At 33.3% G+C, this 25,961-nt stretch overlaps 1 protein-coding gene across 5 annotated transcripts in view; it reads right to left on the reverse strand.

The window, feature by feature from the left end:
• The window catches only part of CNKSR2 (connector enhancer of kinase suppressor of Ras 2), a 254,002-nt gene that overhangs the window by 98,962 nt on the left and 129,079 nt on the right, over window positions 1–25,961 (reverse strand). For 3 of the 5 annotated variants that reach the window (XM_081222652.1, XM_081222650.1, XM_081222651.1), the window contains exons 9-11: window positions 15,753–15,899; window positions 5,424–5,557; window positions 2,292–2,503 (exon numbers count right to left, since the gene is read on the reverse strand). In XM_081222652.1, the coding sequence (XP_081078778.1) occupies window positions 2,292–2,503; window positions 5,424–5,557; window positions 15,753–15,899 (493 nt within the window). The remainder of the gene's footprint in view (window positions 1–2,291; window positions 2,504–5,423; window positions 5,558–15,752; window positions 15,900–25,961) is intronic. The other 2 variants (XM_081222654.1, XM_081222653.1) reach the window with 1 other exon arrangement.

The raw sequence follows: 25,961 nt of genomic DNA on the forward strand, positions 1-25,961 counted from the left end.
TCCATGTAATGGGACCATTTTATAGGTTAAATAAAGAAGTTGTCATCAATTATTGCTTATTAAGGTTTGAAGTTACTCGGGGCCTTTAGGGTCTGGGCTGGGAGATTTATATAAACCCTCAGATTTCAGATCTAGGTTTGAGAAGGTGTCAGGTATTTAGTGGGGATAACTAGCATTTAGAAACCCTGGATGATGACTATTCATCATTTAAAACTCAAGCATAAATGTCACTTTTATTTATGTGACTTCCCAGGAAGACTCTGGGGCTTCAGCTCCCAGGCTACTGCAGCACTCTGCTCACACCTTCCTACTTACCTAAAGTGGCTGCACTGCATCTCTTTGTTTTTTCCATCTGCATTGTGACTGCCTTCCAGGGAAAATGTATGTTTTATTCATCTTTGCATCCCAAGTGCCTGGCTGACCTGATGTACACAACTAATATTAGCTGAATGAGTTGACAAATGAATTAATCTTTGGGAATACTATGGCCACAAATTCAGGTATGCGAAACGTAAGTTTTATTATCTAAGAGCTGATTTTAAAAAGGTAAATATACATTAAACTGCTAGTTACCTGGAACAACTTTCAAGTTGTGCCAGGGAATCTCTCCTGAAGTATCTATAAGTATCTCTAGTGAAAGTTCAGACTATATGACCAAAAGTAAAAGAACTTTTGCTTTTACTTCCTTACCCCTCTTTTAAGCATATATACATTTCTTTTCTCCTAAGTGGTTTATAAAAGTATATCAAGTGTCTATAGGATATCTACTTTTTGTAAAATTTAAATTGTATTCTATTTTATTGGAAGAGACATGATCTGTGGAACATGATAGCACTAGGTGCTTTAAACCATAGTCTGAAGGAACTAACAATTCATAGCCATTTAAGTAAGAACTTAGTAAACTATTTTTTTATAAAGCTGTCTATAATCAACTTCATCTGGTGACTGTAAGTTCCCCTTAAATTAAACATTCTTATCTACTTCAACACAAGAAGAAAATAGCCAGAAAATTCTGGGACATAACAAAAGAAGAGTTGATATACATTAATGTCTATCCAATAATAGGTAGTCAATAAGTACTTGTGGAATGAATTAACAAAAATAAAAATCTCATGTGATGGGCAGGGGCAGGGATAAAAAGATGGCAGGCCTCTATACTGCAGAGGTTTACAATATAGTAGTGGAGAAAAGCAAAGGTGCAAATACCCTCAATTTATGACAGTTCAAAATAAGTGCCACCAGCATAGTATAATTGAGGAGGAGCACATGATAAAACAGCACATGTACAGAGAATAACACAAAGCAAGATAGGTATGGCTCCTATTATTTAGGATAGTTTTGGCCAAAACTTTTCATACATAATTATTACCAAAGAGCTGTAAGGAAATAGGGCATGGGTAATAAGGTATGTAATCTTTCGGAACCACAGGAGGAAGGCATATGGCCACAGTGAAAAAGTAAGGGAGGCAGGTGGAAAGAGAAAGTTAGAAACAACTTTCCTTCTGCTCAGCTCCCACTGATCAGGTCTGGACTAATCAGCAAGGATCCTGCCCTTCCCCCAAAACTGAAAAGGAAGGAGCATAGAATTCCAGTTCAATACACTCATTCTTGCAATAGGACCATAGGTGTTACTACTTTAACTTTAGGCAACTTTATCTGCAAATCTTTCAGCTACACTATATCAATTTTTAAGTATTTGTGACTGGGTTACTTTCTTGGTCATGCATGGAAAAACAGGAGTCAGATAAAAAATCCTGGGACATGGTAACTCTAGGCCCATCTTTGCTTTAAATACATGATGTCCTTCTTATTTAAAGTCCACTCAAAATTTACAGCTTCTTATAAAAAACAAAAATTGAGATGAAATTTTACCCAGAAAAGTCCATCTAAAGATATTTTAATACCTGAGAAATAAGGAAATTTTATTTTAAATAAGTCATGTTAACAGTAAATGTTCATTAAAAAAAAGGGAAAAAAAACCCCTTGAACTAGTCCAGTTTGGCAACACCTGACCTACAAAAATTACATGTGAGTCAAAAAGGTTTCCGTAAATCATTAATGAGTTAAAATGCTACCTACTATTCTTGCTTTTTTTGGAAAACTTAGAATAATTTCTAATGTCATGCCTCATATTGTTGAGATTCCACTTGGAAGCACACGACAGACACAGATCAATTATAAAGATTCAAAAGCTATCAAGTAATTTTCACAACCCAAAAGCCTAGGAAAAGAAATTGAGATTCTCATACCAGACACAAGCTCTTTCATCAATGTAAGAGAAGAACTCTTACCATAAGTTGGGGTGCTTTCTCGTCTTCCTTGACTACTTGATCTTCCCTTTTCATATTCATAACAATACAAGACAGTATCTTCCTCCACAATATTAAACCTCTTTCGATATTCCTGATCCAGAAATGAATTTGGTGATTCAGAACCCTTATGCACTGGCTTGCCCACCATGTGTCCTCTGAGGTCTTCACAAGGAAGGTTTCCTTTTTCATCCCTAAAGAAAGGGTAAAGGAGAAGGATGTAGAAAAGTGTTACACTGGTAAAATGACAGAGACAGTCTAAAGTAGTAATAATATCCTTCCTATATATCTTCTGATCTTTCCAAACTTTCTTTGAGGTTTATAGGGCAACTTTAAATTATTCCTGTTTTGCAGGGAAAAAAATGCCAAGGCTCAGAGAGGTTAAATGACTAGCCTAACGGTTACACAGCTAGACATAGGCCATGGATCTTCTAACTCCTGCTCTAGTCCATGTTCAATACTGTGGCACATAAAAGAAATCATCTTAGCTCATAAATTGCTTTTAGTGCTTAAGAAAATAGGTATAATGTTAACAATGCTAACAATGTAGCTTTCTTCTGCCAGTTTATCTAATTGACTCATGGTAATATTTGCACTGCTTAAAAACAAAGATGTATTTAAGAACTGCCACTTCTGTGAGGGTACTGTGACCTTAAGAACTAAGTTAGCACTATATAAACTGGTGTTGTAAGAATTTCAAACAGCTTGTTATTAATTTAAAATAAACCTTAATGAAAAGAATTATTCTCTGTATTTAAACTGTATTATCTCTTTTTTTTTTTTTTTTTTTTTTTTGCGGTACGCGGGCCTCTCACTGTTGTGGCCTCTCCCGTTGCAGAGCACAGGCTCCAGACACGCAGGCTCAGCGGCCATGGCTCACGGGCCCAGCCGCTCCGCGGCATGTGGGATCTTCCTGGACCAGGGCACGAACCCGTGTCCCCTGCATCGGCAGGCGGACTCTCAACCACTGCGCCACCAGGGAAGCCCAGCTTTTATTATTTACAATTCAAATTATCACCAAAATGCCTATCCTACATAAACAAAAGGTTTTAATGTAGGAAAAAATAAACGTTCAGATGAGTTAAATTAGGTGAGCCTCATTCATCCTCAAAATGAGAAAAAAAAGCCACAGCTGTATCTATAAAAGAATGACAAATGCAAAAAGTTTTATGACTATAACTTCAAGTCAAACCCGAAAATGCAGACAATTTATATGAGGCTGTGGTACAAAGGGAGTCTCATGCACATATTTTCTAACTGGGCTATATCAAATGATTGTGTGACTAGGTAACTAATAATTTGACTCAAAAACGTTTAGAACATTCTGTTAAATTACACACGAGACTAAGAATCAATTAAGGTGACAGATAATACCCTAATTATGATTTTTACTGAAAAGTATGGAATGTTCAAGCAATACTACCAAAACAATTACCACTATGCTGATACTTCAATCTCTTGCATTCTCCTGTTTTTGTAAACAGCATGTTTAAAGCTTTTTATTGATTTCAATATATTGTCTTCATCATATTTGCACCACACTTAAGAGGACAGAACTGGATTCTTTAACTCCTTTGTCTTCTGAAGTACATTTTAAATACATTCTGTCTAGGAAATACTCTCTTTATTACAAGTTCCTCCCTATCCAAGAGACAAGGAAAGAACATCAAAAAACCGCAGAGACTTGCTAAAAATAATTTTCTGATGTTTATCTGTACATGGAGCCCTCTGATGAATAAGGTCTTTTAAATAATCATTTGCACTGAAATAAAAATCTTTCCCATTAAAATGAAAACAAACCAAAAGAGTTATTTCCTATTTGAAACACACATGCTTTTATTGCTCCTCTTACAAGAGTATTCAAAAAGTCTGACACTATCTTAATAGAATTAAAATTCAACTTGAATTTGACTAGGATATCAGATGAATTTGTACATCTGATTGTAAATTTAACATAAGACTGTAAATTATATATTAGAACGATTTTTGAAATGCCAGCTTAGTAAATTGTATCTTCTCACAAACCATGTTCTCACAACCACATTTAATTCTCAAAAAAAGTCCTAAAATGTTAATAAAATTGACTGCAGTTTTATTAGTAGATGACAACACAGTATTTGCAGACATGCCATGTTGTCATGTAGCATTTAGATGGTAAAATGTCAGTACCATCATATCCAACAGAATGAAACGTTAGGTGTACTAAAGTAAAGAATAGTGAAAATTAATTAAAACAAGGAATTTCAGTACTTCTATTTATTAAAGAATTTTAATATTAAGTATAGCTTGAAAACAAGAGACCTTAAATTATTGTTTTTGAATGACTGCACAACTAATTTAAAAACTGAATCAAATACTTTGTGATTGGTATTAATTATCCCCATTTAGTGCTGGCCCTTTTCCATAATCTTTGTATTCCACAAGGCTGGAAATCATAATGCTTTTGGACAAAATGCATGATGGCATAAAGTTATAGTCTTCCACCTGCCAAGAATTTCAAATAGGAATTTGGAACATGAAATGGAGATACAGCCTCCAGAAATCTGAAAATAGACTTTAAAGGCAACTCATTCTCTTGCAAACTCTCTCTACTTTCTGAAAGAAACACTAATGAACTCACCAAGTGGAAACTGTAGAGACAGAGGTATTGGGGGAAGAAACACTCTCCTTCATCATCATCCAAGAAAAAAAAATCTTCCTCATTACATACATTTAAGAAAGCACAGAAGTTATCTCTAACTTTCTCTTTTAGAAATAAAGTATGAAATGCTTCAAAGTAACTTGAGATTTCCTGTGGCTTCTTACCAAAGAGCCTCACTTATTTTTTACTTACTAAAATAATCCTAGCTGTTATTTTATATTAGTTTCCTATTATGTGAAATAATGCTTGTAGGATATTTAATGTAGAGTGTTTAATACAAATTAGTTATCGTTACTGTTATTATTAACTAGGGTACAGTCTCTATAAGGCAGTCATTTTCCAGAATGTGCTCAGAATTCTTAACTGAGAAAGTATTCAAGGTGTTTCGTGAGAATTTACTTCACAGTTTACATGCACTTAGGTTAGTCTTTAGCTAGAAGCTACGTAGAACAACATGATGGTTAGTTTTATACCTGGGAATATATGGTTCTGCAGGAGGAGGGGGAATGTAGAGATCCTGGAGGGCGGAACTGTCTCTTTTGGTAGGTGTACTGATGGTGCTGGAAGGCGTGGCAACGCTGCTTGTGGGACTTCTAGGTATAAGAGGCTGGTTAAAATGAAAAAGAAAATACATACGCACACAAACAACACACAAAACAACAACAACAATGACACATAGTTATCATTTTTAAATGATCTATTTCTACAAAGTTTTTGAACTTGGCTGAAATCAAGAAGCATGTTATTTAGCACACGGATATTCCTTTGAGTCTCCAAAAACAAAAAATTTATCGCTTTAGAGCTTTTCACTTAGTTCCTAACTCACCTTATTGTACAGCATAACCACGTAAAAGCTACTTATAAGGTAAATCTATTATGCAGTGTTTCATAATGGGGAGATTTATCTCACAGTCAGAAACGTATTTAAATTTACTTTGTTAGAATCCCACTTTTGAAAGAAAGATAATAAAGAGTAGCTTCCAAAAAAATTAGTTCACTCACATCCTGACTGGTATACAAGAAAGATAATTCAGATCGTTTCCAAAAAAGATACATTACACTCCTAAGTCAGTAGAATGTGACAAGATTTTCAAAAAAGTTTACAAAAATGGAGTATGAAAGGCCAATATGAGAATATTTTCTAGGAAAATGTACTTTTTTCATAAATATAAACAATACTGTCTTCTGCAAGTCATTTTATGGTACATCTTCAAAAGTATGGTGATTAGTGTGACACAATCATTTCATTTTTCATAGGCACACACATTTACCATTGTTTAAAATAATTTTTAGTTGCATACCTATAGATCTCATTTTCATGCCTGTATTTACGTATTAAGTAAGTTTTTTAAAAAATTAAGATTTTCTATATACTGAATTAAGCAATACATCAGGATGCATTAACTTACGAGCACTCCCAATTCTAAACGTCACAGCATTTGGAAATGATATTGTGGTTCGAGAAATTATTCTAAAGTGAAACTAAAATTCACAAATTTTCATGTTTATCTTACAGATCTTACTGCTTAGCTACATATACAATAACATATTAAAAAATAAGAACTTTAATGCAATCGCAAACAAAAATAATGATCACAAAATTAACTGTATCTTCCCATGACAAGATGTTGCCGTTTTAGCCAGTATGAAAACACTTTTTAGCATATCTATATAGACCCATAGTTCTATTACTTTAACACGTATTGCTGGACACTCAAAAAATGGCATAGTACAACTATTTTATATTGTGACAATACTTTTGTACAGATAAACAAAATTTGTTCAAAAATCCAAGCATAAATACAATGTACAATGTAGGTCACTGGGGTAGGCTACATAGTTTATGACTCAGTTCATGGTTTTTGACCTTCCTTTTTACACAGCTCACCTTAATAGCTTGAAATCACACATCCTGCCAAAATGACGGTTAAGTTTTAATCTATGTGAAATAGAAATTAAAGAAAGAGAGAGAGAAGGGAAAAATAATTGATAATTTATTTTGGGACTCTACAATATTCTATCTTATATGATGTAAAAAAATAGTCAGGAAGTTTACAAGTTGAGGAATTTTGATATATTTTGAAAGTACACAGTAAAGACTATTATGTTTAACTATGCTGATTTGGAATAGCATCCAGTTAAACTATGCGTGTCTTTTAGAAACAAAAATTTTGGCAATGGGAAATCCTGAAATTTATATAGGTAATCAGGAGTTACCTGTACAGATGAACACCATGGAGCCTGCGGAAATAAAGAGTTATATTCTTTCTAAGGATGTATTACATGCCTCTACAACAGATCTTTGAATGATAGGACCTTTTTTTTTTTTTAACTGGAGTAAAATTGCTTTACAGTGTTGTGTTAGTTTCTGTTGTACATTGAAGTGTATCATCTATATGTATACCTATATCCCCTCCCTCTTGGGCCTCCCTCCCACTCCCCCTCCATCCCACCCATCTAGGTCGTCACGGAGCACCGAGCTGAGCTCCCTGTACTATAGAGCAGGTTCCCACTAGCTATCTGTTTTACACATGGTAGTGTATTTATGGGGTTTGATAGGACCTTTAGATCAAGTGTGATCTGTGATGTGACTCTGTTTATCATTATTTCCTCTCTGTCAGGACATCTTGGTATTAAATACAAATGACATTAAAGAACAAGTCTAACCAAAATTTAATCATTATAGAAATGTAAAGAAAACATTCATTACACAGTACATTACTTGCCAAAACTTTCTATAACAGATGCACTGTGGGAGAAAAACTTATATTCAGTATGCTTTTAAAATGCTCTAATATGCTCTTATTTTAAAATATCCTAACACTACAAGTGAACTTAAAAACAAGTTCTAAAAACACGAGCATTTAAAAAAATAATCTAACAAATTTTTATTCTCTTTATTCTTTTCGAGGGTCACTACTTCTATTTTGAAGACTTCTCTCCTTTTATTTTACCACCTGTAGAACTAAAGGTAATTTCTCCTGGTTAGTACCTATCCCTGCCCTCCCCAAACAAAGAGGAAGGAAGGACGGAAGGAAAAAAGGAAAAAAGGAGAAGTAGTAGTCAATGATTACAAGTATATTTTAAATACATCTGAAGTGTGAGGTAAGGACCAACAAAATATTTTATTCTGCCTGGACTATTACCAGGATTGTCTGTTTAGGGTACTTGTTCCTTCCCCTTCCAGGAAATTTAAAATATTAGCCTTGTCAACCTCCTTCAAATTGATATTTTCTCTAGGTTTCTATTTTCAACACGGAGTTGCTACTAATGTCCTCAGTTAACACAGTTAGTTAAATTAGCAAAAATGTAGAAGAAAAAGACTCTTAGATAGGCTTAAACAGATAACAGGTTTGATTGTGCCAGCTGGTTCTATTAATTGAAGCGGTTGAAAAAATACAACTTCTTTCAGAGAAAGAAGAAATTAGTCAATCCTGTTGTTTAACTCTTACTGGCTATTTTATTAACTGGTAAATCATAGAAAACATTTAAACTGGTTTATCATGCAGATATCATCTGGCTAATCAAGTATGCCTGTACTAAGTAAAACACATGGTAAATACTAAATATATTCATTGTATTTTTGTCTACTAATTGTACTATTTTTGTCAAGCTAATCCAAGCTAAAAAGTAAACATTATTCTTGAGAATCTCATCTAAAATAGACATTAGGCAATGGAAAAATAAAATATGGTAAAATAGAAGCTTCATGGGAAAATGGAAATAGCTACTTAACCCCAAAGGAAATTTGTGATAATTTAAAATTATAATGTCTTAAAAATGTTCTAACTTTGGACAAGAATTGAAAGGGTACAAAATTAAATGACTAAAAGAATGAAGAAGGCATTAAAGAATATTAGAAAGATAGGCAAAATGTGACTAAATCAAGCACAGAATAAATGATGCTATTAGCTGAAATTATCAGTGAGAAATTCCTAGTTGTAACGGTGCCATTAAAATTACACCTACTACCGATAACCAACAAGTACGTGAAAATACACAAAAAGTGACAAATACAGCCTCCCTCTAATCAAAAAAGTTCTCAGTGTTTAATTCAAAATTTAATAGACATATGCCTTAGTTTCAGAAAAAAATACCTAAATATGTAAGTATAATAGTGCAGAAGGATAGTTCTTCCTACCTTGGTAACATTTAGTTTTAATCATTTCTTCATAACATAGTATAAGAAAAGTAGTTACCGCTGTACTATAAAGAATTTCCAATATAAGGAAAAAACAGAATTAAAGGGTAATATTTTTTTATTTTACCACTTTGCCTTTTGATTCTTTCTCTTAACTGGTAAAATCTGCACAGGAAGAGAATTAAGAGCTATCATCGCTTATGCATAAAATACAAGGGTATTTTAAGACTGCATCTTCTTACTCAAGTAAGCATGAAGCTTCAGTGTAACTTGATCCACTATGGTATGCAATCAAGTATGATATGGATCCATTTTGGATTCTATCCAAGAGGATTTATTTCCTGGAAAGAGCTTGCCATAAAATTTATTTTTCATATCTAAATGGTCCTACTGACATGAAGTTTTCCTTCCAGATTCAATGAGGCTCCAACAGGGAGGACATATTTTGCACATATGTTGTTACTCTTCTAAAATAAATCTATGATAGATTTTGGGGGCACTGGCATGCATCTCTTAAAATATCCAAATCCTAAATAAAATGATCATATGCATCTCTTCAAATATACATTTATAACCTTAGGTCAATTAATGATAACTTACTACTGTGAACAGGACTCAGAAATTTATTAGGTTACGTACACATACGTTTTTCATATTGTCCGTTTAAACTATATAAATACCCTCAAATTGTATCCCACAATATGGTATGGCACAAATCTTCCTCTGAATCATGAGTGATGACTCACTATAGTGATAATATCCTACTCATCCAGTTTAAACATCATCGGGAGACTGTGATTATTATAAAATAAAATTTTCAGCTTTGGAAAGGGGATCACTGAAATCTCACGTTAAATCCTCTGATGGCTCAGGTCTTTTCCTTGTGTCCCCAATTCTAACGTCTCTAAGGTAACTGAGCACACCTGGAAGGTATTAATGTACCTTTGAAAACACTACGGTTTTAAAGACTATGAGAAAAGAACGTCTATACTTTAAAAACTACATCTGATGTTAAAGGTTTTGTTTGAAACAATTTACATTTTAACAACTCTTGGCAAGCGTATCTTAATTTAGTTGTCCCTCTATCTGGTAAGTGACCCAGCTTTCATAGAGCTATATAAAGTCTTGAATGAAACCAGTGACATAAAGACAGCCCCCACGTTGAAGATTAAAACAGTGCATTACACATTATGTAGTGATCTCTAAAATTCACTAATGCAAATATCACAAAGAGTTTGCTTTGTCTTCCAGGGGTAATATACTCATTGAAATATGAATGATTACATCAAGTATAAAACCTGGCCATTTATTTTATTCACTCTTGGGAATAAGCACAGACTCAAATGGATCACAATATTCCATTATTCTAGCACAGAACATTCACACAAGTCCTTATTCAGTTCAAACACGTTTTTATTATAATTCCCAATACAAGTACCAAAATATTGTTTTATGTTAGCAACTCTGAGTCATCTAAACAAATGCTCCAGAGAAAATGTATTCTGGATTTTGGGAGGCAAGAAGTTGCATACAATCTTGTAAATTTCTTGACCATGTAAAGAATGTTAGATCTAATTTGGAAAATTATTGGGCATAATTTTTCCTGGGCAAGCTTTTCTTAAGTAGTAAATTATGTGAAAAGAGCTTAAGCAAGAGAAACACTTGTATTCAAAATTCTCGCACTCAGTTTTTTCACAGCTTTTTCTAGAATCCAAAGTTATAAATACAAAAGATTTGAGTCTTCTTTTTTAAGCATGTAATCTTCCCTTTCCTATCAGACTACAAAGAAAACAAACATTTTTCCAAGCATATATTTGATCAGGAAGCTATACCTATATAAGTTAAAAATAGATATATGGGACTAAAAGTCAGTATGTAGTTACCCAATGTACAACTAATATAGACTTTAGAGTCACACTACAAAATGGCTTTTTCCAATTAATCATCAAAATTTGCACATTGTACTGAAACTACCACTAGTGTATTTATTGCTGTCCACTCTTATTGGCATAGTTGATACTGCAACATTAAAACTGGACTTGCAATTTTTTCAATTTACAGTAAGCATCATTTTTAGGAAATTAACTAAAGAAAGAATAGGAAGCTAAAGAATAAAGAAACTAAAAATAATTTTTCATCTTAGGTGATTATTTGTAGTCAGTGTTAACATTTTGAAAGCATTTGGTTGAAAAACACAAATGTGATTTAGATCCTTTAATTAATTTGCTTAAACACTGGTGAACAAAAATGTAATGTGACAACTGCTTGCAGCTATTTACTAATTTGAGCATGTAAAACATACAATTGTTTCTGCCTCCCAGTCAGCACGTTACATTTTTAGTTAAAACTTATTTTCTTCTCGTGTCATATCTAATATTACTTGTCTTTCTCTTCAAAACATGCTTTTAAAACAAAACTCTCAGAAACATATAAACTTTGCTACCAATGTTTTCTTCAGTCACCCCAACCTATAACTTTGATATTAAAATAAATTTTATTATTGCTTACGTTTTTTATTTTTACAGAATGACTTTAACCATTCATATCTGTATGTATTTGAAATGTAACAATCAATTAATGTTCTTCAGTCGTTACACCAGTTGAAAGACAAAATTGACTCCTATGACTATTTGCTTTCCATTTCTTTTTCTGCTCAAATTTATTTAATTTAAATATCCTGTAAAAATGGCATCAAGGTAATGCTAAGCAATAAAATTTAAAGTGAAAAGCACAAAAGCCACACAAGAAACTATCACATTGATTTAAGAGACTTATGGATTAGAACAGTTCAGGAACAATTCTGATGACACAGCTTTATATCATTTTATACTAAAAATGTGTTTAATGAAACCTATATCAGTATATCAAATTCCAGCATTGATTTTAGTGATTATTTTTGAGATGCATTCTCACCAAAAAAAAAGCTGGGTTCCTAAATGTTTTTAAAAATTGTTGATTCCCAGTGATGATTTCAATCAACATTCTTGCCAGTGTCCAGCTAATTCTCCCATACATCTCTTGTAAGAAGAAAATGACACCACCTGTGCAAGCTGGTGACCTATGCACACTAATTTAAAACCACAAACATCAAAAAATATACATTGAGGTCTATCCATAATTCCCCGGGATTTGTGTCATCGAATTGGAAGAACTTGGCCATAAGCAATCACCATGCTTACCAAAATCCAGGACATTAGTAGAGGGTGCTACTAAGGACGTGTTTTAAAAACAGTTCTCAGAAAGCAAGGAATTGCTAGTTTGCTTTCTTAGAATAAAGATTCTACCTCAGGTAAAACATCTCTACTATATATGAATGGGTGCCGATGACAACAGAATTCAAGTCCAGATTAAATCTGCTTGTAGTATTTGACTAAAGTAGCTTTAAGTCTTTCAGTTCTGTTGCAAAATGTCTGAGAAGTCAGAAATTTAACAAAAGAGCTGCCAAATTTCATGAAATGTACTAATGAAATTGCTCTGTGAGCATGAAGTTGAATTGTATGCTTTTGCTTATTTGGCTATAATTCCATGAATGATTTTCAAAAGAAAATCCAAATTAAAATTTATCATTGCAGTTAATTAATAATAGAAGCTACTATTCACTCTAGAACTTCCATTAAAACATGTGATATTCCTTAAAAATCTTCTACCTTAGGGTAGATAAGGTTATGTTTTAGTTGTATAGGTACAAATTATTTCCTTATTAGTTTAAAAAATAATTATTCCTTTGTTAGAATGAAGTTGTTCTTTTTTTTAGAGGCATGTATTAGCATCTACCTCCCCATTATACAAACTTTGCCATATTTTATCTGAAAATGCTAAGCCTGGTATTGTAAAAGAAAAGGATAAAATAGACATATTGAGGTTAAATAAATGCCACAGATTGTTTCTTTTTGTAAACTCTATTTTAAATAATTCTTAGTAGACTACTGGTATAGCCTATGAAAAAAGGAATAACCTAATGTCCAATTCTTCAGGTTCGAACGCTGAAAATTTATATTTAGGTGAGTTAATGGGCATTTTAGCTCCAACGTATTCATACACATACCAGAAGCAGGAATACAGTAAGAATGGTACCTATGTCTGCACAGAGGACTGTTGCTACATTAAGCACGTATGTTTCACATCCCAGGTCCTTTCTTAGCCACTAGGAAAAATATGTGGCCTCAGGCAAAGTCACAAAGAATCCAGAACTGCCTGCAAGACCTTCTCATCCCACTATTTCTTTGATTTTTCTCCTTCTGGAAGCGAACCCTCAAGTTTTGTCCATCTTTGGTTGTATACATCCTCTAAAAATTCTGATCACATAGTTTCCATTATGCTTCTGGTTTCTTTTTGCATTTTAGCACAAGCCAAAGCCTTAAGATCAAAAACGAACTCTGTAATAGTACAATTTCAGGTCTTCAAAATAGATTCCAGGGAGATTTGGTGCTGGTGGTGTGGTATGTTAGAGTACTTATCTATTGCCCTTATTCCTAAGACTTTGTTTTACCACCACTTGAAAGTATTTAATTAAAACTAATACTCTTCCTTCTGCTCTGTAAAAAGTCAATTTTCAAAGAAGTTGAAAGCAGGGTCCTCCCCTGCCCTCACTAACAGTATTGTTTATCTATAAGGCACTGAACCTGGACAATACCTTTTAGGTGAACTAAATTCAGTTGAAATAAATTTACAAAAACGTCAGTACATATAAGCAGTTACGTAAATGCTGATTTTCTTTTTTTCTGATTTCAGCATTCCGAAAAAGTAAATTTACAAATATACTCAGAGTAACTGAATAGGCAATGAGGAATAAATATAAGTAGTGATCTGATGAGGCACATTTCTTGGCATTTAGGAATGAAACTAGAAACAGTGCCTTAAACATCTATTATGATTATAATTAAGGAATGATGTAGAGTAATTTAAAAAATTAAAGTCTTTGTTCTCCAGCTTTGAATACACACACCAAATGTATGTGTAGCAAAAAAAATGCAGGTCTTTCAATTATTTCAGCATTTTCTATAAAAGTGATTCTTAACTAGATATTGTCATTACCTTAATTCTCCAGTTTGTGCTTGTGGAAAGGAATCTAAAAGAGGACCAAATCACCAATTTATTTTCTAGAGATATTCCCTCAAATAGAGTTCACGGATCAACAAGAAACTAGTGTCTTTGTGGTATTCACCATGAAACAGAAGGTACTAGAGAGAAGTTGTTAAATTTAACCACACATATAGAGAAGGAAACCTAATGGCTGAAAGGGGTCTCTTCTTCAGGGTTCCCACCTCTCGGACTCTGAAGAAGGATCTTTGGGGAAGACATGTCAATAGAAAACTACAGAGTGGAACAACAAAGCGACTTATAATGCAGCGAGAAAATAAAATGATGTGATGGGAAGGTCTGATCTGGTAATCTACGAATTAATGAGTCAAACACTGATCTCTCAACTTTAACGATCACCAAAAATCTTTGATAATAAACATATACTGCAAGTCAAATGCATTTGGACATATTAATATAGTTTTTAAATATAGTTTTACGTATATTTGAAAAATAGAAAGATTCACATTAAAAATTTAAAGACCTAATGTTAGTATATTTTATATGTTTTTATGTTACTTAAGTATAATGCAACTTTGAGGCCAAGAAGTAGGAAAGTTTTAAACAATGAGAAATCATTATAATCTATAAGGCCATTCATATGTATGAAGAACTTAGGATTTTAGGGAAAAAAAATCTAAGAATGGTGTAAGGTACTAATATAGAACAACAATTTACATAGCAGTGATAACAATGGCATTTTCATTTATTGCTTTTCTTTTTAATCTGAACAACAGGCAATGTTCTATTTCAATGGGCAATTTTAATTTTTAAAAATTAACCTTCTATGGAAGGTGATGGTCTTCTATTTTAAAAGTGCAAGTCTTGTGAAGAACAAGAATTTCTTCTATGATATGTTTAAAGATTATAGCCTGACTGAAATGGAAGAAAATGTATTACTTCCTTGTCTTTATCAATCAGAATAATATTTTTATAACTTCCTAGATACCTCTGGTTCTTAATGAATGTAATTTACTGACATCCAGAGTAATTTTGGAGTGACATTTCACACTGAAGAAAAATGCAGAAATTCTAACGCATCAATTTCCCTATTTTTGCCTCCGTACATGGTAGAAAAGAGAAAAATGATCAGTCAGGAAGAATGTAATAGGTAGATTTTAATTACTATCTAAAAGTTTCTTTACCTACTGTTTATAAACAACTATTTTTTATCTCATGACCTGTTTTAAAAAAATTCTATAAACTATCATCTAGTTTCCTTAAGAATTATATGTGGGTAAAACTTTTAAATAGAAGATTGTATCACAAAGTGAAACCTCTCACTTTCATTTCTATCCACATTTTGGCTTCAAAGAACTTGTGGTTTTTTGGAATTATGCTTTAAATGTTTACAAATTAAGGCAGAGTTCTTTATCATTTGGGTTTTAATTATAGTAACTTTGAGATTTCATCACAATTAAGCCTATTAGGATAAGCTGTGAAGAGATCATTTCATAAACAAATTTTCAAAAGCATACAAGATTAATCCATATGCTGCTGAGATGAGGCACAATAAAGAAGCATTACTGAGATAATCTATGGCTAAAATGATGGTGTATGACTTATGATTAAGCTTCATTACCTGCAGAGCAAGGGGCTTCCATCTCATATTTTTCAGTAAAGCTGGTGCTGAGGTAAGCATGCTCTGAGGTCGCTTTTTCAAAGTTAAGATAACACCACTCGGGTCCTCTCGTAGTGCATTCACCAAATTTTTCAACTGCCACCCCACCTGGTAACCAGCAAAATCATTACAATAAAATTGAGGTACAGTATTCAAAGATTTAATGTTCTCCCCCTTTAATAAGATTAGTAAGAAAAAAAAGAAAATCACATAATTGGTGTACCATCCTATCAATTTTCAGGAGATATAAACTCAAGAAAGAAATTTTATTTTTGAGTTGATTAACCATGTTATTGCATTTAGAGTCCATATCATTATGAGATAACATAATGGACATTTACCAGTCGAAGCAGAGACTAAAATGGTATCCTACCAATGGAGTAATTTAGAATTTAAAGAAATTATGTCATCATTAATGCTGCACAAGGTCTAGATCCAAGCTTTGTTCACAAGTACAATTTAAAAATCCGCATGCCTGAAACAAGGATTTGGCAATGTCCTGAGCTTAAGAACTACACCACATGCTTTCTCATCACCATCTTTTAGAGGTAAGTGTCCCTAAGTTAGACTGACATTATACTACCAGTAGCTGGTAGTGACACACCAAGGAAACATTCTGAGCGGGGAAGACAGCATCAATAAAATAAACCTTTAACCACGATATAAAGATAGAATAAGAAACGACAAGGTAATGCTACTCTAATGCAGCAGCTATTGGAAATGTGTTCCAAAAGACCCTATAAACTTAAAATACAATGTGCTAAATTTAATGAAGCCATTCTATTTGAATATCACCTCAAAACATATTGTATAATTAAACAGAAGTACTTGATAAATGTCCTGAAACCTGGCTCTACTGTTATCCATGTTAAATTTTTGAACACAGAATAATTTTTGTTACTTTGCTTTTAAGACATGCTGGTTATGCAGTTATCTGAAATCCTAGAAGTATGCTTTAAAGAACACATTAAAAATATCTATTATTCCAAGGTTTAAAAAATACACTTCACATTTAAAAGAGAGAATAACCTTTTATTCCAACACTAATGGATTAGAATTTTCCAGGGTGTTTTATATAAATACAGTGGGTCAAAATTTATTCTGGATTGCAAGCAGGACTTAGCAAATGGTCTGAACAGTGATCTAGTTTCTTCCTAGGTACCTAAATGAAAGGGAATGGGTGCCTTTGCCTACTATTCATCATGTTTTTGCCTGGAAAATAATGCTCAAACTGTAAAGAATGAGCACTTCCATCAAAAGAAGCACAGATCCCAAAGACTATGATGAAGATGTACTCTGGACCATAGCCACTGTAGGATAATGAGAGACTTTAATTTATATGAGTGACCATTCATTTAAACTATAACCTCTACTATAGCTGAATTGAGTGATGGTGAAGAGAAAGAGTTAGGACAAAAAAGAAGCAAGGCATTATAATACTTAAAACCTCAGGGGTCTCAGATATGAATCAAAATGATCATTATGATACTTGCCTACCCCGAATAAGAGGCTGCCAGTTTTTTTGAAAAATCACATTAATGTGGATCAGATACAGTAATGGAACTGGTCAAATGTCTCCCATTCTATATAAGTGGAGATTATTATGTCCCCAAAGGTACATTACTTTGATTCTGATTCTTCTGATAGCTAAGTAGTGTCCCTACAGCCATTTCTATGAGCCAAGAATCAAAGCAAAGTTAGTTCAAATCCAAGTATTCATTTTGCTCGCCAAAAAAATATGCGAGCAGATTTCTGAGTTCCAGATTTGGAGGGAGAAAACATACTGTTTATACAAAGAGTATAACCACTTTTTATCATTTACTTTATTTATTCAAATAATTGCTAACTATACTAAAGCAGTCAATCTGATGACTGTACCCTTCTTTCAGCCTATCTACTCTTGACAACAAATTACACATTGATTTCTACCTACCAATTTCTTTCCATTTTCTTGTATGACATAATCATTGTGACTAGTTGAAAATTTTAGGGCTAGATGGTGTTTTCCAGCGTAACGTTCAGTGTAATTTGATTCATCCTGCTTTTTTCACAGTTTCTCTATGCTCTTTTTGAATACACAATTCCAAAAACCAGAATTGTTTCTGCATGAGAAAGTGAAATTGTTTTTTTGATGAGAAAGTAATAATTTGGTTACTCTTAAACTTTATAGCTGAATGTTACTTAATGGCAGAAAATTATATAACTTTACTACTTTTTAATCAGCCTTCCCACACTCACTAACATAAGATTAGCAATATCTTTAAAAAAGTGACCCATATGAAGTATTTATCTTTGACTCCCAAATTCTACTTTCACTGCCAAAAGAAAATGATTGGATAAGAGCACAGAGATAAATGTGCAACATGTGTGTTGCAGTACTGTTTAAACCAATGAAAAACTGTACATTATGTAAATGCCCATTAGCATGGGGTATAAAAATTGTGTAGAAAAACGTTTAAGAATAGCTAATGTACTTCAATTCTATTTTTGTAAAAAATTTTATATAAATATAGAAAACACAGAAAGCTATACAACACCATTAACAATGGTTACATTAAAGGGGAGTACAGACTACAATATATATTTTCTTCTTTATTCTTTTATTTCCTGAACTTTTGGCAATAAACATGTTATTTTTATAAACAATAAAATCAATAAAATAAATGGACCTAGTGTATGAATAGTAATATTCCAGTTAGAAAATCGTGAATTTTATGAAGTATCTAGTTAGGACTGTTTGTTATGGATGGAAAATTCCCACAAAAAAAGAACAGAACCAGAAAGATAACACTATTTAAAACAGTAAAAGGTGGTGATCGGGAAATGACATCTGCTCTGTGCATTATACTTCTATATAATTATCAAAAGAAAAACAAAATTATTATTCAACTGTGCACAATAAGTCAAGAACTACATTATCTGTTGTTTTTCTAATTCAATGAATGATTTCAGTAGATACCTCACTTAAGTGTTAACTCAGGTTCATGTGGAAATTATGAATAGGAATGAAGCTGGCTGAGTAATTCCGAGTCTATGTGTAACATTTTCCTTAATAACAGGTAGGTTTTAGCTATATCAGTCCCATCCCAGTACTTGTATACATATAAACAGCAACCAGACAACATGACTCTCATGCGAATAATCCTTTTTTCCTTAGTCCTTTCTCAAGCTCCCTGAGTTGGATTATTTCTTCATTACTTTCTATCTTTTCTACTGCATATTATTCTTAACAACTGTCCCCATTTATTGGGTTGTACCACGTTCTATTCAAGGGCAAATATGGAATGGTCTTAGAGCTCCAGGAAAAATGATTCTCAGCTCTGGTTCTGCGATACCTTCACACATCTTCGAACATATAATTAAGTGTAATGAACTATTGAAATAAATTTATTTCTCTTTAACTGTTATTGAGATATTTATGGTTGACAGATTATAGGGGGGCATGAGTAGATGGTATGATGAAATGAGGCAAGTATACGGGTTACAACTTCAAGAAATTTGGGAGCCCCGTGTTCGGAGCTAAATGTAACGGTACATACACGTCAAAATAGGTAAAATATATCAATGCGTGTTAATCATTTTTCAAGATTAGTTTTCCATTTCCTCATTTGAGTTTCTGGCTACGATTTTAAAGTATTAAGTGTGATAGACCTGAATTAAAAGCCATGTGAAGATACAACAGTAATATGAAAAATGATTGTAAAATATTCTTTACATTGGGTGCAATGAAGGTCTTTCTATACAAGGAGATACAGGGAGCTTTGAAAGAAGGAAGAAGGGAGCCTAATGGGATCCTAACATAGGAAGTAATTAAATAAGGTACAAAACTTTAAGAGATAATGGGTTTGGGATACATATGAAGAAAAACATTTTAATAATCAAAGACATCCAAAAAGGAATTGGCTGACTTGTGAAAAAGTGATCTCAACACCAAAAGAGATATTTAAATATTCTTGCACAGGCTATAGACTTCCAAAACCACAATACATTACAACTCTAATATGCAGAATGGGTAGGAAAGTGCAAATAGATGACAACAGATGAGCTTTAGTAAAAGGATGTGGTCCTGGCACATCTCTGATTACTTTTCCTCCATCTTTTCTTCCTCCTTACAACCAATAAATGCAGGTATTTCCTCTAGGCTAAGTGTTCTACCCCTAATATTTCATGCTGTCTTCTTACAATAATTTCTTCTCTTCCCAGAGCTTCCACTAACAACTTGCTGCATGAATCCCAAATCTTTCTAACCATCCCTGCTCCCTATCAAGAACTCGTGACATATTTCCAACAGTTCAGTTCATCCATACTAATAGCTACTGAATAATCAAGCACCAGTAATTCACTACGCTAGATTCTCCCTATCTATACTACATTCCTTTTACTTATATTTTCATTCTTATGACAGCCCTAGGAAGTAAACTATTAAACCCATTTTACATGTGATGAAACTGAAGCAAAAAGAGATTAAGTTTTCTTGGCCAAGATTACAAACATAGTAGTAGCGGTAGTTCAAATGAATGCAACACTTTAAAAACCAAACTTAGCTCCCTGTTCTCATTCAACAGCAATAACAAAAAGTTCCCTATCATCCTCTCAAGTTTTGAGTATGGAGTCACCTTTGACAGTTCCCCCTCTTTTTAATCCACATGTATCCTAAAGAATAGATTCTAGCAATTAATACTTCCTCTCACTGCCTTATTTCTGGCTTGGATACCTGACTGTTAGACTTAAAACAGAGTCCTAATGGCTCTTTCTACTCTGATCTTTTGCAGCTCCAAAATACTGCTACAGTATAGAAGTGTTCTTCCCCTCAAAACCTTTGAAAAGCTCTCCAAAGGCCTAACTAAAGAATCAGTTCCTCAAATAGGTCCTTTGCCAATATGGCCATAGCTGTCTCATATTATTTTTCTTTAATGTGGTTCTTAAACTTCAGAATGTGTTAGATTCTCCTGGAAACCCCAGAGTTTTTGATCCAGTAGGTCTGAGGTGGGGCCCTAGAATTTACATTTTTTTTTCACAAGTTCCCAAATGATGCTGATGCTACAGGTCTGGGAACCACATTTTAAGAACAGCTATATTAGACAATGACTGTCTTGAAGGCAGTGACTTGCTCATGTCTAGAATATTTTAATATGTTTTTAAGATTAGATATTATAACTTATAGAATCACTAAGTATTTATTGTGTGCCTTCTATGTATTATGGATACAATGGTACTTGCAGTGCAACCTGTGACTCATTAAAAAGTATAATGAACAGGCGAGAGATGAGCAGGTCAATGAACATTTACAATAAATTAAGAGAAGTACGTCAATAGAATGGATACAGGGTGAAATGGGAGCCTCCCAAAGGGGCATCTAACCCATTCTTGAGGGTTCAGGGAAGGTTTCCTATTAGTCTAAGCTGAATTTCTTAGGAATTGGACACGTGAAGGTGATGTGGAGGTTGAGGGAGTGAAGAAAGCCGTGAGACAAGGTAAAACCAGTTTGAGCAACTTTCGGTAGTTCAGTATGGGTGGAAGAGTTGGTGAAGTTAGTATTATGTTCCCCTCGAACACTGTGCTTTTCTCCTCAGCTATATCCTTGCAAAAGCGTTCTTCCTTCTACTTGCAATTTTTCTCCCACCTATAAAATCTTACGTATCCATAATGGCACTTATTAAATGCAGTACCATCATAAAGCCTCTTACAGCTAGAACCTTATTTTCCTCATGTGATCTCATGGTACACTGTTTGTATCTCTCCAGTGGCATTTTTTTCATGCACTGCCTCTTATTAAAGTTATATATTTTTCCTCACCCCCCCTTCATTTACCCTCACAGAACTTTTTGAGGGTTTTTTTTTTTTTTAGGATAAAAACTGAGTCTTATTTGTCTGGATATACCTGCAATCAATGCCTTACAAATGGCAGAGACTTAATCAGTGTTTGTTGATAACTCAACTAGTGAAACGATATGGTGACATGAGAATGTAAATGTTTCAGAGACAATAAAGTGCCTAAAACTCCAAAGGGAGTTTAGTTTTGTATGTAAAACCAAGATGTAGTTTTAAATTTTTCTCTAAATGTAATATACTTGATACTAAAGCTATAATAGACATTGTTTCCCTCAAATTACCAAATAAACTTTCTTATAAATGAACATTTGAAAAAAAAACAGTATTTATATCCTGGATACTTCAGACCTAAAGTCATAGTGATTTATGACAAGGAATATAACTATGGATATAGTTGCTATTTGTCATAGAAAGATTCTGCTTTATTATTATATAAACACTGTTAGGAAAGTTTTCTTCTAGAAAAATATTTTGTAGTGGTTGTACATAGTCCAAGTTTCTCTTCCTCAATATTTTAATAGAATATTTCATTCACATTAAGTTCATGGATTGGAATGAACCTTTAAAAACCCACTTATACATCTTACACAAAATATGCCTTGTTATTAAAGATAATCTGCTTTTCACATATGCCGAACTACTAATATTACCTTCCTGATTGTCCAGGTAGCAAAAGTCAATGTCCCTAAACAATGGCAAGTCTTACTAGTTAAATGTAATCCCCAACCTGGACATTGAAATGCATTTTATATACAAGACAAACAGGATTAAAATTGTCCAAGAAAGTTTTTAAGGTATCCCAAGAGTTAAAAGCCAGAGGCTCTGCTTTCTTGTAGATGGGGCTTGTAATTGCTTTGATCAGGCTGAAGAGGATACCAGGGGTTCTTGGGTTAACACAACATAAGTGGGCAGGTCCTTGGACAATGGGTTGCCCAGATTAGATGCACAAAAGACTTTGGGGTTGGTGCTGAAGAGGTGACACTCTTCCTTTCCTCTTTGTACACAGAGGGAAGAAGTTGTCTCTGACCCCTTTAGGACTTTCTCTAGCCTATCTGATTTCTAAACAATAGCTGGTGAATTATTTGACCAACATATGAAAAGAATCTCTACTCTATGGTCCCAAGTAAGCAAAGTTAAAAAATAAAGTAAGAATGTAAGTCTATCAACTTAGACCTTCTTTACCTTTGTCACAACTGTATTTGGAGTTACAAGAAAACATCTCTACACATACAAGCAGGAAGATAGGACATTCTTAAAAGATTTTCAAAGTTATTATCCTTCAGAAAACAAAGTAACAGATCCATTCATTAACAATTACACATGCTCCTGTGTATACACTGGCTCTTACTAACAGTTTGTAATGTATAAATGATACCTCTTCACAAAGGAAATTTCAAAGAGACTTGAAGTGTGCCTATATGAATGTCTGATGATATGTCACACTATACCCAAACGTTCTTCTGCTCCTTTTAAAAGCACTGAAGAGACTTAATTCAATATACAACCCATCACCCTGAGACTAATGACACTGTTTTTGCCAAATTTTTTGGTGCTGAGATATTTATTATAGTGCTCTGTTCCCCTGCATTACTAAAACATTTGAAAACATTTCAGAAGTAATGAATTTTGATACACAATATCTTTCAAAGATCCTAGAACTACTAAATTTGAGTACCAATCTACAAACTTCACCTTCACCTAAATTTATTTTTTTCACATAATACTAATGATAAAGTCTTACAATATTAAACTATAGTATATTTGGAGATATCCTAATTTTGCTCTTCCACAATCATTCATTTACTGAATAGAAACAGAGAATTACCTACGGTTCAAATATAAAGAAATATAAGCTGAAAGGTATGCATTTGGTTAAGTAACTAAATGCAAAAAAAAACGTGACCTTAAATTCCAACATGGAGTAATTTAAATAGGTAATTCAGAGTATTCAGAAATGACCCAAGGTGTTATCTATTTTAAATAAAACCTTAGTACTGATATTTTTACAAACATGATTAGAAGAGATAATCTTGGGAGAACATGAAAGGAACAAACATTCAAAAAGAAGGAATATGGGAATTAAAAAGTTTTATTTTCATTAGAGGAAAAACTCCACAATTTTATGTCTTTATTCACTGAGCCACTCTTCACCTCACAGTCTCCTTAACTTTAAAAGGCACTTATCCAGTGAAATAAGACTGCATACATCAAAGCATTTGTTTTTTATGTGGCTTAATTTTACTGTAAAAGTTGGACCGTGTTGAGCTGCTCACAATTTGAATTTACACGTATGTTTTGGTAGTTAATATTTTCATGTGCATTTCACAGACAGTCACATATATAATGTGTGTGTGTGTGTGTGTGTGTGTGTGTGTGTGTTATATTTAAAGAGAAAGCATAGAGAACACGGTTTCTCACTTCTGAAGATGGACAGGGAGTCCAAGAGAGAAAGCCAAATTGGAGACTACAAGAAGCTAGTACTTTGTTTCTCACCTATTGTACATCACCTTCCTGGAGTCCTTCTCCGTAACCAAGAAGTTCTGAGGGTTAAATCAGAATTTCTTGATTGGCTCATGAGGAAGCTCATGGGAGGAAGAAAATAATAATCATATTTTTTTCCATTAAGTTCTACAAATCACCCACAATGTTTTCACCAAAGGTGATACATTTCCATATCCTATGACTTGCATTATCTCCTGTTACCTAACACTTATATTAACTGCAGCCTTTGTATCACTGGTATCTCTGCGTCTGTGGCAAGCTGATTTAAAAACTATGGGTATAGTTTAGCATCTTGAACCTACCGCTCTCTCCCCCTTCTTCCAGCTCAATACACTATTTGGTAATATTTTGGCCTCTGAAGGCCCAAAGTTTATTTTTGGGGCTTCATGGTTTACGTTCATATATGCTATAGAAAACCAAATTGAAGCCCATTTTATTTTTATTTCATTATCATTCATGGTATTCTTTAACTTCTCCAAAACATAAAATTGAGTGAGTCTGAGAGACTCTGCTAGGGAGACGTGGAGAAGGAAGACAATCACATCACAGTGAAAGACTGTGGGGATGAATCTTTGGTCATATCACAGAACCTCATTCCCCCCAAAATCAGTAAGCTATTTTAAAATAACCACAATAATACAGGTTTTTAACTAAAATTTTTATAAAGATATTTGCATAGGTTAAATTTTAACACCATTTTGTATTTGCATATATATGGAAATTATTACATTTCAGCCATTTCTTCCTATGTTTCATTTCTGTTCTCCTTGCAAAGACATTGGAAATATGTGTATTTTAAAATAAAGAGACTTAGTCACCAAAGCTAAGGGATGAAATAAAGCATTGTTATCTAAAAATCCATAGATGCTATTTATAAGAATTCTGAGAAGAATAAAAAAAAGTCTATACTTATGGAAAAATTCAGCTTAAATTTAATTTAGGAATCCAAACGAAAAGCATAATTAAAAGGAACCAAAGCCCTAGTATTCAAAAAGTAACATGTTTAAAAATCTACAGCTTTTCTATGAATAATTTTTATAATGTCATTTACTGGTAGACATTTAACAGATATGTGTATTTGAAAATACTAGCTATTATTGCAATAGATGACTATATTTATCAAAACAAAACCAAAGAATGTGTATATATGCATTTATATAGCTAAATAAACAGCATTCTACAGCTTTATTAATAAAAAGTTTTAGTTTAAGAACTTCCATAATGGTCATAAATACTTTCACTGTAGAAGTTATCTTTAGAAATCATTTTATCAGAAATGCAACAACCCAGACAAAAAAGGTAACTCAGTGTCAGCTCTAAATGGGGTCACAGTGAGCTCTCTCTGCCATTTGTCTCAATTTTAAATTCCCCTTATTGCCCAGTATTAGAGTAATAAGGTGAGAGGGAATGTGAAAGTGATCAGTGGTTACATTACCTAAAATTTCAGCCACCAAGCTTATCAGCATATTAATTTAGTGGATGAAACCTATATTTAAATCCTAGGGCTAAATAACCTGAAAAGAATGTGAGACTTTTATAATTATCTCTTGAATTTCCTATTTTATGATGTTCTAATGTGTTTCCCTTTCATGCAATAATTTTTAATCTTCATTAGGCAGTTAACTGTTATCTACTAATGGCCCACCCCTACTACAGACAGAAAGTAAATCAGGGAATTGTGACTGGCCAACTTTTGCCTTTCTGATAGATGTAGGAAAAGGGATATAGTTATTGACACTGATTTGCAAATGAGTTGCACACTTAATAAGCCAGAGTAGGTAAGAACATCAGCCAACAGATACATTTGAAACATACAAAATAATCACTTAATATGGG

Source organism: Mesoplodon bidens (assembly GCF_964165515.1).
Source record: "Mesoplodon bidens genome assembly, chromosome: X".
Classification (NCBI taxonomy): domain Eukaryota; kingdom Metazoa; phylum Chordata; class Mammalia; order Artiodactyla; family Ziphiidae; genus Mesoplodon; species Mesoplodon bidens.